The sequence below is a fragment of the Mycothermus thermophilus genome (assembly GCF_041956435.1).
Source record: "Mycothermus thermophilus strain CBS 625.91 unplaced genomic scaffold VTJ04scaffold_3, whole genome shotgun sequence".
NCBI lineage: Eukaryota > Fungi > Ascomycota > Sordariomycetes > Sordariales > Chaetomiaceae > Mycothermus > Mycothermus thermophilus.
In genome coordinates, this window is record NW_027191429.1 from 3,499,027 (window position 1) to 3,515,535 (window position 16,509).

The following is a 16,509-nucleotide window of genomic DNA, read 5'->3' on the forward strand; positions in this document are numbered from 1 at the left end:
TCCTTCGTCAAGGGACAATCCCATTTGGACAAACATTTTTAGAGTTTTTAATTCTTCTATTCTACTTTAGAGCACTTAATTCGAAAACCGCCAGCGGCAACTTTAGACTTTTAGCAAGAGTTTTCCTGTCGTCTTCCTGCTCTCCAACTCTGCATGTGCCTGTGCCACGTCCTTCAGCGAATATACGTGGTGAATGTTGACCTTGAGATCGCCTCGACTCAGCAGCTGAAACAATTCCTCGGTGTATGCCTGGCGCTCCTCCTGTGTTGTGATGTAAGCGGTCAGGCCGGGACGGAGGAGCTTAATGTTCTTAGGCACCAGTCGCAGAATGTCGAACGGAGGGACCGGGCCAGACTGACATCGGAACGTGTATGTTAGTACCGCCTCACCTCTCTTAATCTCTTTTGCCATGTGCCTCACACGAGGCTCTTTCATCCAATTCATCCCCGCCAGGAAAAGCTCACCGCATTGCCAAAAACCACCAGCGTCCCCCTTGCGCGCAATCATCTCGATGTCCTGATCGAACGTCGCCCAGCCGACCCCGTCGAAAATCACATCCACCCCATGACCAGAGGTGATCTCACGCACGCGTGCCGCGAGGTCGGGCTCGGAGGATGTGTCGATGACAGTGTGCGCGCGGCTCCAACGCTCCGCTTCAGCACGCTTGGCTGCGCCGCCGACCGTGCCAATCACCCTCGCGCCGTGGAGGGTCAGGAGTTGCGAGAGGAGCGAGCCGGTTCCGCCGGCCGCGGCGTGGACGAGGGCCCAGGGCCTGTGGTGGGTCTCTTCTTTGTTCACGTCGTCTTCGGGAGTCTCAGACGAGTTGCCGTCGTTGGGCAGCCGCCCGAACCCTGCCGCCTCGCGGACGAACGTCAGTGCTGTGAGGCCTTGGAGGAGTGATGCCGCGGCGAGGTCTGTCGAGACGCCGTGGGGTAGGACGATGATGTCACGCGCGGAGACGGCGATGTATTTGGCATAGGCGCCTTGTGCGTCTGTGATGTAGGCTACTGGGGTGGCCACGTGGAGGATGCTTGATGCAGTTGGGGAATTGGTGGTGCCATCCGTCTTGGTCGGGGTGGTCAGGGAGGTGATAGAAGGGTGGATCGCGATGATTCGGCTGGCGGCTTCTCGGCCGGGAATCAGAGGTAGGGGTGCACGGTACAAGCCGGTGCGGAGGTAACGGGATGGAATTTAGTCGACGGTACAAGTGATTTCTGTCTGTGATGATTCAATCTAGGGTGTATCGGGTTTGATGGTCAATGTACCACTTACGGGTCGATGTAATTGACTCCAATGTATGTACTCATTTCGCACAAGGACCTCGCCCTCCTTGAGCTCCGGTACGGGCAAGTCTGTCCTCCATTGGAGAGCCTCAACACCACCCGTCTCCTCGACGAGGATGCCAGACATGATGATCGGGATTGATGACATGTTCGGTGAAGCCTTCCTGGCGGTAGTCTTTGGGGATACCTTCATAAGCAAACGAAAGGATAGCACTGGGTGGAATCCCTGATGTATACCAACGAAGAGATTTCTTCCTTTAAGCATAGAATGCCAGGTGATGTTGTCGTCAAACCAGTTCTTGTGCATCTTCTCAAGCTACGGGGGTTAGGTTGATGAGGGATATCTGGGTTGAAAACAATGGCTGACCAAGGATCCTGCTTTCTCAGGTTTTACAAGCAAAACGTCGACACGCCACCCGATGTTGATCTCGCTTTCCTGGCATAGGTTCTACCTTCTGTATTTACCTGCAGGTGGTAGTTTCGCTACGTCAAGGAGACTCGACTACGTACAACCTGGTAGGTGCCATACATCTGCCTATGCATCTTAATGACTATCAACTTTGGGTCATGGCTCCATCGAGAAGTACCTAAAGCTTCTCTGCAAAAAAAGGAGCAAAAACCGCGAAACTCCACCAAAACTCACCACTTTCAAAAATTTCCCACACAGCCACAACTGCAAATAAAAATAATAGAAAATCTCATAGAGGTTAAGAATTACTATAATGCTCGAATTTGATATCTATTATTTGAATTAACTTAAGTTTGTATGAACTATAGCAATATCTTTGTGGCTGGTCCAAAATGGCGGGCATATTCCAGGGTTATGTATGGGGATTTGCACTTGGCATCAAGACGAGGACAAGCATTCGCCTTCGGTTGATGCAAACTTGTTGAAAAGAGTGTAAAAGACCATGGTATCAAAAGATATACTAATTCTTAATCGAAAAACCTATTCCGAAGACTTGTGAATATTTTTGTGATTTATTGACAGGTTTTGAAGATGGTGCGTTTTGGTGGGGTTTCGCACTTTTTGCTCTTTTTTTGCAGCATGACTTTTTTTCTTTTCTTTTCTTTTCTTTTCTTTTCTTTTTTTTTTTTAAGTTGATCATCTTCATCCTGCATTGTGATCGGAGCAAATGGTTTGTCCTCCTATAATGGTTGACAGACAGCGGCCGTGAGGTACATGTGCAACTCTGGACAATCGAGACATGTACACAAGCGATCTCGTTCCATCACACAATAGATGTCTTGTTTTGACCGAAGGAGCGATTCTCTTCCCGCAACACAGCGGACGTCTGAGCTGTGGAAAGTAGGCATATTCACCACCACCACAGGCTGACTCGAGTTTGACTCGTGGAAAACTCCAGCAGTTTGCAAATGAAAGTTGCGTCGATGCCCCAAGGGTTGTTGTTGGATTGCCCGGATCGTCCGAGGCCGGGCCGAGCCCGGACGCCTGCCTAGGCTCAGAGCCCGGTTGGCGGTTTGCGCTTGAATAGGCCGGACAACTAAGCGCCCTTATTTATGTCTACATACGTAATCTGCTTTCGTATGTTCTACGACTAGGCGGGAACTTTATGATATCTTGATTAGGCCTATCATTTTCATGAAGATCGAGGTGATCGAGTTCGCTCTGGGTCGTCGTCATGGTCAGCTACCATCTTGCGCGGGGACCCTTGGCAGTTTGCTGCGAGCCCCGCTGCCAAGGCGGGGCTGTGCAACTTCACCTCCCAGGATTCTCAACTCCTAGACCTGCAAGTGCCCCAGAGACCGTGACCAGAGAATGCCACGGCAGAATGCAGTTTGCGCTGATTTGGCAGCTTGCGCCACACCTGGTGGCTTCATTGGATGCTTTAATTCCTCGTAAGGCAACTTCAGGTTCCATTGATCTCCATCTGCTGCTGGCCCAGACTCAATGTCTTTTGCTTCGTTCCAACCTTCCGGTTCCCTTGTCACACCAAGTCTGTGAGGCTCAAGGGCCTGTCACATTGATCCATGCTTCATGAGATGGAAGCTGCCCAGGTGGAAATACCCATCCGCAGCCTTCCATCATCTCAGTTCAGCTCTGGGTCGTTTCCATCTGATTTCGCTGGCTCTTTCTCACCACTTTCATTCATACAACCTTCTCACCTTGAACCACTCTGGTGAGATCTGAGCTTACATTGCACATCCTCGCTCCACACACCTTTGGCCAATACTGAAACAAGCACTGCCCGATCGACCGTCGTCAGGCTATCGACAGCTACCTGACATACCTTACCTGTTGCCCTAAACATACATCCCTTTACCTTTCTACATACCTACCTAGTCCGCTGCTCGGTTGAGCTGCCCAGTTCTTTATCCGCAACCCTGTCGTGGAGCAATCGATTAACCGCTGCACTGCGCAGCACACTTGCGCTCAGACGATTCCCACCGTGGCTAGCGGGATAAGGCGCAGAGCTGCCAGGTGCATTGCCGAAGGTAGCTAAGAGCTCTTTTGCATCAAGTCACCAACCTCCTCTTGCATTTCACATCTTCCATGTTCTTCCTCGCCGAATTCCTTGATAAATTCTCAAGAAAGCTTCGTTGTGCTGGAGCTGACAGTCTTAGAAACCAAACTTTACCCAAGCAAACCGCCCCCCCCCCCCTTCCCCCCCAGCCCCCTGATTTCAGTACCTATTCCCACCCTGAACCGGGCAATTCAACTGTCACTCACTTGGCTTTGAAGGGCTATGTGACGATTCCTTGGCCAGCATCGTGAGGGCGCGATCGTCACCATCATGGCTTCGAGGCCAGTCTCCACATTGGGTGCCGTTCCGGTTGCCGGCTGGGAAGCGGATGCCCACCGAGCCCGGCTCCATCAGCTAGCCGCCGAGTATGTGATCCACAACCCGCTGGCTGTGGAACCACTCCGGTTGCCGCCGCCGAGACCCCAAACGCCGAACGACGACTTGCTCGCCGAGGACCTCCTCAAGCACCGTCGCCTCAAGGCCGTTCCAGATGGGCAACACCACGGTAGACTTATCCGTGCTTTCAGTTCCAATTCTAAGTCCTGGGACCCAGCGGATATCTTCCATGCCCTGGAGGCCCACGTGGAGAGTGCCGGCTCCCCTGGCGTTGCCCAAGCCTTGATTTCCAAGCTCCGTGAAGCCGGCGGAAACTTGAATTATGAGGTCGTCAAGAGCAAAACCCCCCTTCTCGGCCGTCGCCGCAGCCTCATCAACGACATCCCCCGCAGCCGTATCTTGCAAAAAGCCATCGAGAAGCGCCATGTTGAAATGGTTGCCGTTTTGATCGAGCACGCCGATAATTACGCTATCAACGAAGCCTTACCTGAGGCTCTCCTCTCCGGCGACCTGGCAATCGTTTCCCTCCTGCTCTCCCGCGGAGTCAAGTTTCCAGAAAACATTCGAGCCCTGGAAGCTTTCGACAACCTGTGCAAGAATGACAACTTCGCTGACGTGGTCGGCTTGGTTTTGCAGTCCAGCTTTCCACCGCCACCAGACTGGGTCTCCATGGGCATGGTCCACGCGGCCGAGAAGGGTTGTGTTTCCACCGTACTGAGGCTCAGCCGCGCAGGCGCCGACGGCGACTACGACGGAGGCAAAGCTCTCAAGAGGGCGATCGATCAAGGGAGGGTTGACATTGTTCTTGCCATCCTTACTGGCAAGAGGCCACCGAAACCACCACAGCCACCCATTAGCGATGGTCAAGCCTTGATGGAGAGCTTCTCACTGGTCCTCAACCATAATAACATCCTCCCAAACGTCAAACTTGCCATCACTGAGGCCCTTCTTTGCGCTGGAGCATCTGGTGACCTTGTATCCCACGCGCTTGAACGGGCTTGCGAGTCTGGCTTCTACGACATGGTGAGCCTACTAGTTTCGTATGGCGCCTCGATCGAGTACCGGGATGCAGCGCTTCTGCGACACGCCATCGTCCAGCGACAGGCCGGTCTTGTGGAGTTGCTCTTGACAGAGAAGGCCAAGCTCAGCCCTATTTATGCTTCCGAGTGCTTTTCCCTCATCCCGGAACACATTCTGGCCGAGGACCGATACACCATGTTCAATCTGTTGCTCCGGAAAGGTGCCAAAGGAGATCCGTTGAACAGAGGCTTAATCCATGCCGTTAGGGCTGGCGATGTTAAGTCGGTAGAGCTGCTTGTCACGCCTCACTTCCCTGGCGCCCAGTCAGTCACCAATCCGAATCATCGCGCCAGCACTCCGGGACTCGTCTTGGTCCGCCATGAGATTGCCTCGGTCGACTATGGGGAAGGTTTGGCATTACAGATCGCCGTTCACGCGGGCAACGTCCCAATTGTGAAGTGGCTCTTGGCCGGGAAGCCGTCAAGCGAGACACTGGACCGAGTTTTTCCCCTCGTCCTCGCTCACACCTCAGCTGCGAAATATGAGATGGTTGAGGCCTTCCTCTCCGCTGGTCTATCGCACGAGGCCATCTCTGCGACTCTCCACCACGCCATTAACCAACCGTCCCAGTCTCGCGACTCCCAACTCATTGGCATGCTCCTACGCCACAATGCTGACATCAACTTCAACGACGGTGCCGGCATTCTCTCTGCCATCACGATTCGCGACTTGGGACTGTTGCAGACCCTTTTGCAGATCAGCCCATCACCAGAAACAATGGCAGCTGCTATGGACCGGGCCATGCAGGTTGAGGACCACGGCGTGAGATACGAGATGGTGAAACTGCTCCTTGGTGCCGGCGCTGGTATCCATGGTACAGTGACGTCTCAAGCATTGGTCCAGGTTTTGTGGGCCAGACCCAGAGACATGAATCTGGCCACTCTCCTTCTCGAGCAAGGGAATGTCGACGCAAACTTTGACAACGGCACACCTGTGGCTTTGGGTAAGTCCCACTGAATGGAGCCCGTCTTCTTCCTTACTAACATTTTACAGTCATGGATGATCCGGACCCGAGGCTCCTCCAGCTCATCCTCCAACATGGTCAACCCAGCCAACATACGATCTATCTCGGCCTCCAGACCCTAAGCTCCAGCCTAGCGATGCCCGCCCGGCTCTCCAAGGCTGAATCGCTCCTCAGTCGTTGCCTCGATACGGAGTGTCTCGTCAACATTCTGGACAAGGAAGTCAAGACTCTGCTCACTAGCCCAAGAAACCAGCAGAGCTCAAATAACCTCGCCGCAAACAACCCGCTTGCCGTTCTCCACAAACTCCTTGTCGCCAAAACTGATGTAAACGTGAAAAACGCGAGCGCTTTCTGCGAAGCCGTTAAAGCCGCCGACGTTCAAATCGTTGACTTGTTTCTCTCTCCGCCTCCTTCAGCCGTCCGGGTGTCTCCGTTCACTCTCAAGCTCGCCCTGCCTTACGCTTTGAAGATTGCAGACCCCGCTGAGCGTTTTGCTATCACGAGAAAGCTCATATCCGCTGGTGCCCCCCGCGATGAAGCCTGCCGAGCCCTGAAGTTTGCCCTCACCGCCTACCCGCGCCAAATCGAGCTTCTCTCGTTACTCGCGGAGCACGGTGCTGAGGCGTTCGTTAACGACAATGGTAGCTTCGGTGCGGAGATCATTCTTGAGGCCGTCAAGGGCGGGAACCCAAGCGCTGTCGAGATTGTCATCGCCAATGGCCGCCGGAGGCTGACGAGGTCGGCCGTGCAGGGTGCTTTCCTTGAAGCCATGAAAACGGAGAATCGGAAGAACAGGGTTGAGATCTGCAAGGTTCTGCTGGCTCCAGGCGTGGATAAAACCGTCCTCTCGGATTCGCTATTAGTGGCTGCCAGGGAGGGTGACTTGGAACTTGGGAAGGTCCTCTTGGAAAAGGGCGCCAGTGTGGAGCATGCTGGCGGTCAATCCATCGTCGAGGCCTGTGGTTCCGGTGAAGAAGCCGTGGTTAAGATGCTTCTGACTGGAGCCAAAGACAAGATCGAACAGACGACACTGGACAAGGCGTTCAACGCTGCTGCGAAGGTTGTTGATCTCGCAAAGCGGGCTGCTGTGTTCCGCTTGCTCTTGGAAAAGGGAGTGAGCTCCGAGGCCCTTGGCGCTCAGTTGGTCGTAGCCGCTAAGTACGGCCCGGCTGGTGAGCCACTCGTGCGGCTCCTTCTTGCGTTTGGTGCCAGCGCCGACTACAATGGAGGGGAAGCAATATGGAATGCTACACGTGGTGGCGCCCTGGACAGCCTTAAGTTGATGCTTGGCTTAGATGACCAGAGCGAGGAAGACACCACGTCTAAGAGGCCGAAGCTCAGCCAGGCCACGCTGCTTCGGGCGCTCAAGGCCAGTCGGAAGCTGGGTAGGGACGACAGGTACCAAGTTATTAACTGGCTATTTGATGCCGGACTCGCACCATGCGAGGATATCGACATTGCACTGCAAAGGGCGGTTAAAGAGGAGCCGGATGCACGCCTTGTGCGGCTGCTGCTTGATAATGGCGCATCTCCGCTGACCACTGGCTGCAAGGCGCTAGTTGACGCTGCACAGGGTGTCCACACCGAGATTCTCTCCCTTCTGTTGGAGAAGGAACTCTCGACCAAGGACATCTCGTCAGCTTTCCAGGACGCCTTTACCCCAGAAACCGTCGAGACCTGGCTGTGCGACAAGGGCTTCGAGGTTGTGCAAATGCTCCTTGCCAAGGACGTCGGGGGGAGCAGTCTCTCTCTGGCGCTTGGAGCGGCCATTCATTTCTACGGAACAGAAAAGGATGCTCTAGCTCGCAAGTTTGCCACGGCTCTTCTGAAAGCAGGCGCAGATGTCAACGGGGAAGATGGATACGCCCTCCAGATGGCGGCCTACAAGGCCGACTCCGAGTTGATCGGGCAAATCCTCGAGCGCAAGCCGAACTCGCATTCCTTGTCCATGGCATTCCCGTACCTCTTTGACGCCGACTTGACCGAGCGCGAGACCCTTACCTTGATGGAGCTGTTCTTGGACTATTCGGATGGAGAGGAACGACTCGATGTTATGTTCAGGCACCCTGTCGCGGAACCCGTGATGTTCCGCGCCGTCGACAAGTACCCGCGTTCAGTCTCGATTCTGCAGGCCTTGCTTGATGCCGGTTACTACCACGAGATCGTCACCAAAGCCCAGGTCTTGGAGAACATTGAGGAGCCTGAGGAGATCAACCTCTTGATGTGGATGATCCTCCAACCCCAGAAGCGTGTGAGCAGCGACGTTATCAGACTGCTCATCAACCGTGGGGCAAACGTCAACTTCGAGACGGCTGTGTCCAAAACAACACCATTGATGGCAGCGATCCGGCATCGCCGCGAGGATGTGGTCAAGATGTTGCTCCTTGCCGGTGCGGAGGCGGATACCGTTGATGTGAATGGAAACACCCCAATGACGCTTGTGACGCAGATCGGCGGGAGCACCAGCTTGAACATGTTGGCATCGATCCTCGTCGTGAACTCTTCAAAGAACGATGGGTCTTTGCACAATGCTGCAAGAGACCTTAACATTCCTGCAATGGATCTCTTGATCCAACGTGGCCATCATCCAGACTTCCCCAGCACCCTCCACGGAGGTCGCAGCGCACTCGGTGAGTTGTGCCTCAATGCAGCACAATCTGGTCCAATCACCCCTCCCCTAGAGAGGAAAATGGAAAAGGCAATCGAGTTCCTTATCCAGAACAAGTCCGACCTGTCCATCCGATGCCACGGTAAATCCGTGTTGCACCTGGCTCTTCACTCGGCTGACCCCATCCCAACCACCCGTGCGCTCCTGAAAATGGGTCTCTGGGACCATGTCAACAAACCCTACAACCTCTTCAACGACGGGAAATACACATACTCCCCGACCCAATACGTTGCCCGTGTCCTCCCCTGTGAGGATGAAACAGTGCGCGAGAAGCTCATCTCCCTTCTCAAAGACAGCCGCGCCGAAGACGTGTACTACGCCAACGAGGGACCCCAACCAGCCGACGCGATCAATGTTCCGGACGATCTCCTGCGCATCGAGCGCCAGCGCCGTGCGCGTGAGGAACTCATCGCCCGGGAGGACGAGGACCACGCTCTTGCGATCCGTCGTACCAAGGAATTCGCAGCTGTGAATAACCAGCTCTTCCTTGAACGGGCCGAGCTCGAAGACCTGCGCCGCCGCCGTCTCCTTGATGATGACCTGGCCGCCACCCGCGCCAAGTATGAGGCTGAGCAAGCAGCGTTTGAGGCGGAACTCCGTCGTCGCCAGGCTGCGCGCGAGCTGGAGTATCAGCATGAGCAGCGTCTCACCGAGGCCGGACTGACGAGGACCAAACTCATTGCTGAGGCGCAGCTCGAGCAGGATGTCAAGCGGCATGAGGAGCAGGAGAGATGGGAGCGTCGTGCCGCGGAAAGGAGGGAGGAGGAGGCCCGCGCGTTGAGTGATCTCCGCGTCAAGGAACGGCACGCTATTGAGCGCATCGAGGCTGTCGCGGATGAGAGGACGATGAAGAGAATTGAGCAGCAGACCAAGTTGATCGAGGGACAGGCTGTCTTGGCGGCGCAGCTGGCCGCGAATGGGATCACTGGGCCACAGGGGAGGAGGCAGATTGGGTTTGTGAGTGGAGAGCTGGATTAGGGGTGTTGGGTGAGACATGTTGCGATGGGAGATGGGTGGCATTCTGAGCAATCCGGGGGCGCTGGCGGTGGCGAGCTGATCCTGAGGATCCACAAGTGAGTTCTTGAATGTTATTGTGATGGTATATACCAAGTGATTTGAGTGTGCGTCTTGGAAGGCTTTAAGGTATCTTCAACGAGCATGAGTCATATAGTACTTCTTTTTCTGCCAAGTTGTGTTCTCTCTCTTGTCTAATATTCCTTTGACAGTGTTGTCCAATGAATGAGACTTCAAACCAAGTGTGGCAGCCCCGATGTCACACATATCTGATCTTATTGCATTGAAGCCGTTCTTAGGCACCCACCTCCTCCCAATCCTCATACCATCCTTCTCCCTTCCATACCGATTCCGCGACCGGATGGTCAACAAAACCGCACTCTGATATCATCAATTGCTGGAGATCAACCTCTGCCTGAACCTGCCACCCCTTGGCGTACAGCAGTGCGTGCACGATCTCCTTCCAATCACACTTCGCTGCGTACCACAGAGCAGTACATCCCCACTTGTCCTTTGCATTGATATCAGCATCTCTCCAGTCCAGGAGCACCCGAACGCATTGTTCCCAGCCCAGAGTCGCTGCCCAGATCAGAGGTGTTCCTCTCCTTCTGTCTTTGACGTTGATATCAATCCCATCAGCCAAAAGAAGGAGGTGAAAGATGCTCTCGCTTCGGACACTAGCCGCCACATGGAGAGCAGTCAAACCATCTTTGGTGCTCGCGTTTATGTCTAACGCTTTGACTGAGATCAGGAAACGGGCGACGTCTTCACAAGTCTGACATACCGCCCGTATCAGGGCAGTGAATCCGTCGCAATCCGACGCGTTGATGTTTAGCCCTGGCAGGAATGCGAGGAGGCAAACTATTGCTTCACGACCACGGGAGGCTGCATAGATTAAGGAGGTAGCTCCCCTGTTGTCCGTCGCGTTGATATCGACTCCTGGAAGGGAAACGAGGAATTGGACAACCTCCTCATGGCCGGCCCATGCCGCACACATCAATGCCGTTCTTCCTTCAGAGTCCCTTGGGTTGAGATCTATCCCTGTCAAGGACGCTAGAAACCGAACCATCTTCTCATGGCCTTTTCCTGCTGCACGCAACAAAACGGTTTGTCCTTTGTCGTTCTTGGCCTCGAGGTTGATGTTGCGAGATGTGAGGAGTGCCCGGACGACATCCTGGTCTTCTTGATCACATGCGAGCATCAAGGGCGTACAGCCCTCCTGGGACTCCCTAGCATTGGCGTCGATACCTGGTGCCGCCAGAAGTAACTTGACTGTCTCTATGCAGGCAGGATACGGCGAGTGCCATGCCACGACCGCAAGGTGCAGCGCAGTCCGACCGTATTCGTCTTGCGCGTTGACGTCGATGCTTGGTTCCGCCAGAAGTAACCTGATCGTCTCCAAGCCGGCAGGGAACATCGAGTGTGATTCAATTACCGCACGATGCAGCGCAGTCTGGCCGTATTCGTCTTGGGCGTTGACGTCGATACCCGGTACCGCTAGAAGTAACTTGACCGTCTCTAAGTGGGCGGGCTTCGAGGGTGATGATGTTACATGGTGTAGCGCTGTCCAGCCATGTTTGTCTTGCACATTGACGTCGATATGGTCCAGAGCCAAGAGTTCTGCTACAATCCCCGGCGAACAACATGCCGCGGCGGCCATTAAGATCGTGCACCGCCTGCTGCCGAACAAGCCAAGGGTGGCGTTGATATGACCCGTCCTAAAGAGAGGCTCGAGGGTTTCCATGCATGTTCTGAGCGTGTCAATATTCCGCGGCAACCGGAAGAATACACGATCCAGGGAAATGCTCAAGTCGATATCCTTGCTAGTCAACAGGGCCTCCACCACGTTTTTGTGTCCATGATCGATTGCCGCCGAGAGCGCCGTGTCACGCTTCGATACAACACGGCCTGAGCAGATCGCATTGACATCAACTTCACTTTGAGCGATGAGCAGCTGCACCACCCCAATATGGCCTTCCTTGGAGGCATGGAAAAGAGGCGTCCGTCCCCAGCTGGTTTTCTGATTGAGGTCCGGGAACTCGGAATGGTCCAAGAGACGACACAAGACCGAGTCAAGCCCCAAACATGCAAGTAAATGCAACACATTCCCGTTTTCCTCGTTCGACATGAACTGACGCAGCGACTCGATTGCACCCTCAGACCTGAAGGTCTGGAAGCCTTGGAAGGCTGCTTGTACGAGAGAGAGGTTGCTGAGAAAGCTGAACAATTCTTCGTTGTCAACGGGAGAAGATGCCACCTCGACGTGAGAGCCCCAATACCGAGACGCGTAGCAAAACAAGGGGTTCTCCATGACCCGGCGCTCCAGATCTTCGGGCCAGGCACAATGGCCACTTGAAAACGGTCGCAATGAGAGATAGGAAATGCAGGTTCTGGCGATTTCCGCATGAGGGTCTCCGAACCACTTTCCAAGTGTGCGTTCGAAGTACTCCTGCGTGGTGTAGTGCACGAGACGTATGACGCCGCTCTCGTTATCCGCAGTCACCAGCCCACAGCAGACCGAAATCATATCTGCCACATCTGGGACGCTGTCTTGGTCAAGCTCGTCTTTGCTGTCTCGAACGGCCCAGGCGTGTTGAATCTCATACGCGACTAATGGCCTGAAAGCGCAGATAATCCAAGTGAGGACGTGGTGTGCCAGGGACTTATGCTCATCGATCTGCCCATTGATTCGCTCCATGGCGCCGTCATAAGCAAGACTGAGGAGGCTGAGTCTTCTGTCATCGGGTGAAGAGGAGCTTTCCTGGCGTATCAAAGTGTCTAGGTGATTTTTGATTTGCCTCCTGGTCACTCTCTCAACCAGCGATTGCAGGAAGAGATGGGCAAGAAGGAACCTGAGTTATGTCATCAGTCATGGCTTCCAATACCTTGACTCCGAGGAGAGGGAGATCTGGAGCGACTCACATTCCATCAGCCGCCTTTACAATGCTGTCGATGATTTGTCCGTGAAGATCTGCATGCTTGGCTATAAAGTTGCCCGGCCGTTCTAGCTGACTTCGTGCGTATCTTGCAATGTCGTCTGGATTGGCCAGTATCTCCACGGTCGGACAGCCTTGAAAGGTTGCAGCGATATCAAAAATACCCGGTCGGGAAGTGGCCAGAAGATTGACACTCGATCCCTTGGAGCATTGGATTTTCAGGAGTGCCTCCAGGAAAAGCGATCGGTTGTTGTTGGAGAACTGACATTCATCAAGGGCGTCAATGACAAGGAACACACGATCAGTAAATAGAGTAGCGACGGCGGTGCAAGCTTGAATAAGTTCATCCAATGACGGTCTTGTCGACCGTCTCGAGTGCCTTTGATGAAGATCCAGGACCGCCCTCGGAATCGGTTCATGGTATTCTGCCAACTGTTTCAAGATGTTTGCGACAAGGTCATCAGCCTTTTGTTCTTCTCTGCGGCGGAAGTTGCAGTAAAGAAACACAATTCCGACTCCCTTTCTCCTGTCGAACTCCTGTTGAAGGTGATCGATGACCGTGGCTGCAAGAAACGTCTTGCCGGCGCCAGGAATCCCGGGACAAAACAAAGAGTTCATAGCAATTGAGACCCTGTATTCCAGCCCCTTAGCTTGATAACAGGTATCATTAGACCTCATTGGAGCGCCTACCATCTCCGGAATGCCGGGGCCTTTAACAACCATTGACCAGTTCCGGGTTGCCGGCGATTCAGAATGTCGGCATGGTGTACGGCGTAGTTAACAGGCGTCAACCACTTGAGGATCTCCTCCCGCTTGCGTCGGGCCTCGGTGTTGTCGATCTGCTGGCGGATGGACTTGACTTCGTTGTAGGTGTTTGCCGTCAGGGCAGCGACGTCGGTGTGGAAAAGCAGGGTGAAACTGAGACATCTGCGCTGGAGGTTCTCGACGGCCTCGCGGAGCTTTGTTTGCTGCGCGGCGGCCTTGAGGCGCTCCAATCCATATCTGTGCCCTTCACTTCTCTTCTTGAGTTGTTCCAGTAACTTGGCCAGCTCCGATTCACAAGCCGCAAGCAGGGTCTCATTGTCTGTCTCATGGAACGGGTCGAACTCGGACAACAAAGCTGAATGCTTGCGTTGGAAGGCTTGGACGAACTGTGGGTTGGACATGTGCTGAACCACTTGGGATAAGGCGCTGCGCAGGGATTGAAGCTCCAAGGCAAAGTTCCTGATGTCATCGGGAGCCCCTTTCCAATTGGAATACACCTTGTACATCTGCACCAGGATTTGATCGGTGACCCCTATGATGCCAATAACTCCTGAAGCAACGTCCATTGTTTAGATGTTTCGACAAGGCAGCAGGGCTCAAATCGATGACTCCCGCACTGTGCGTAGCGATTGTTCAGTCGTAAACTAAAGCTGGAAGCGATGCCTGGTTCAAACTCAAATTACCACGTAGGACCCAGACCGCAGTTTTGGACTGCGCTGTTGAAGACTCGTGATATATACGGTTCGACGCAATTGTGGATAGCTGCATTTGGAGGAGAACGAGCCAGAGGGTAGATAGGGGATGAGGGGAAGATTAAACGGGTGTGGGCTGGCAAGAGGTACGCCGTAAGACTGCATACCAGCTGAGTTCAGCCCCCTCAGGTCGCGCAGGAACAGAGTTAATTACGCCTCAGAATGTCAGAAAACCAGGATGGATTGACTTTAGCAACTCCACACGAACATTAGTTATTATGCGAAACCCGGCAGAAATATTCACATCGCTCATATGTCTTGCTCGGTGCAGTCAAAAGACGCCTCCCAATGCACAAAGATCGGCTCCTTGGGTGCGTTCCTCTACCGTGGGAGAGGCCGTACATGCCTACAAAATCCTCGCTCCTGGATCCGCTGAGCCAAATCTGTATTCCCAGAAGGAACACCACATAAACAAAGCCCCGGAGACACCGGCACACCCAAGGAACATGATCGCGCCCTATATCGATGTTGGTCACTCTGTACATATTACATGCAACTCTCCTTACGAAGTGGGTGCTCATCTCGTTATGATTGGTCTCAAGCCAAAAGATTTTACGTACCTTGGCCGTGCCATCAATTTCAACCCCTCCGTTGTATAGTGGCGCAGTCACGTAGACAATCAAACCAATAAGAAATCCCAAGATGGAGTACGACAACATCATGGTCGGGACCTGCCAGATGAAGACATAATTCCAGCGGACTCGTGCATCTGGCAGTGGCTGAGGAGATTTATCTTCCCCGAACTCAGCATTCTCCGGAATATCCATGATCATGGCAAGCTCACGGCGGAGCGAGAAGTTTGCGGTTGGAACTGAAGAGGGTGATCCATTTTCGGGCGATCCCCTGGCTGCGCTGGTGGCAGCAACCGCATCGCTGACGCTGCGAAAGATAAAGGCTTGAGAAGACGCCAACATCACCGCTGAGAAGCTCAGCATTAATGAGCAATACCATGACGCTGGACCAATCCAGTGTGGTTGCTGTACGGGAGATTCCCATGAAAAGCAGCCGATGATGGCTGCTGCGATGAGGCTGCCCTGTGGGTGGTGTTTTTAGCGGTGGCTCGGCTCAGAGGGTTGACTGAAAGCGGCAAGGCTGTGCAGAAACTCACAGCTACTTGGACGATTTGGAATTCTGACGACTTCCGCTCCCTCCACGCACGAAGCTTCTTGGCGATGATCTCCGGGTTGTCGCCATCCTGGACGCTCTTCCCAATCGATTCAACAGGCAAGAGAGTAACCTGACGAAAGAGATGGTAGTATGGCAGAGTCACAAGTTTGGTAAGCACCTTGGCGATGGTCACACCCGTTCGAGATAGTGCGCGGGAGGTCTGTAATTAATTGTAAGTTTTTACTTCGACTTGGTTTTGTGGGAAATTTAGCAGTCTCACCAAGGCCTGGGATGTCCTGGGCTGCGACTTTCTGTCCATGGGTGAAATTGCCATCCCTCAAACTTCGTGCCAAAAGTTAAAGTTGAAGTATGAAGCTGGTGTGCCCAGACACGGAAAATGTAGGTAACTATGCGCCTATCTTGAAACGAAGCTCAAAATAGAAGTTGGCCAAACTTAGAATTCCCCCACGGTTGTTTCTTGTATCGGATTCTGAGTTCAAGTGAGGTGCCAACTCCCAAGGTATTGGTTATTAAATACCTATTACAAGACATGAAGGTTGTCACACATGAGACAGCAAAAACGACAGTGCACCTTATATAGTGCCTCTGCTTGTCACAACACATTAACCTCGTTCACCGGCGATTCCGATTTCACAGCCTTGTGGCAGAGTGACAACGTATGAGAAACCACGTTGCACCTCAGCCGCTGTCTCAAAAACAGCCCACGATCACGCCTTGAGATCATGCCTATTGTAATGTGACATAGTCAGAGCCCAGACCTGAACGATGGCATATGCAGAATGAAGTGAAGGAAGCGGTTGAATTCTTCTGAGAAAACTATCTGAGTCCCAGAGGGCCCGGAAGCCCTGAATATATACACAGAGAGGGTGGCGCCAGGTGGGCCATCTGGGCCGCCAGAGATGGAGGCTGAGAACTGAGGCTGGCTGACTAAGCCAGACTCAGGCCCAAACCGGCCATATCCTGTCATACACCCCCCAGCTGTGGTCGGCGCCGACGGCGCCGAGCGCAGCTGTACACAGGATAGGAGAAAGTAAAAGAGTGAATCTGAACCTTCAGGACGCAGTCGTCAGGAAGGAGTAAACAAAGGAAATGGTTAC

At 53.6% G+C, this 16,509-nt stretch overlaps 3 protein-coding genes across 3 annotated transcripts; 1 reads left to right on the forward strand and 2 right to left on the reverse strand.

The window, feature by feature from the left end:
• Positions 1-102: 102 nt before the first annotated feature.
• Positions 103-1,476, reverse strand: VTJ04DRAFT_5430 (uncharacterized protein; the record flags this gene model as incomplete). The annotated part of the gene is made up of 2 exons (XM_069363546.1): positions 103-1,065; positions 1,315-1,476. 2 exons carry the CDS (start codon positions 1,474-1,476, stop codon positions 103-105), a joined length of 1,125 nt encoding a protein of 374 aa, XP_069220381.1.
• Positions 1,477-4,039: 2,563 nt separating this feature from the next.
• Positions 4,040-9,795, forward strand: VTJ04DRAFT_5431 (uncharacterized protein; the record flags this gene model as incomplete). Its single annotated transcript, XM_069363547.1, has 2 exons — positions 4,040-6,128; positions 6,179-9,795. 2 exons carry the CDS (start codon positions 4,040-4,042, stop codon positions 9,793-9,795), a joined length of 5,706 nt encoding a protein of 1,901 aa, XP_069220382.1.
• Positions 9,796-10,126: 331 nt separating this feature from the next.
• Positions 10,127-14,098, reverse strand: VTJ04DRAFT_5432 (uncharacterized protein; the record flags this gene model as incomplete). The annotated part of the gene is made up of 5 exons (XM_069363548.1): positions 10,127-10,410; positions 11,044-12,683; positions 12,754-12,868; positions 13,034-13,398; positions 13,458-14,098. The coding sequence occupies 5 exons, from the start codon at positions 14,096-14,098 to the stop codon at positions 10,127-10,129; spliced, it is 3,045 nt and encodes a 1,014-aa protein (XP_069220383.1).
• Between the last annotated feature and the right edge of the window lie 2,411 nt (positions 14,099-16,509).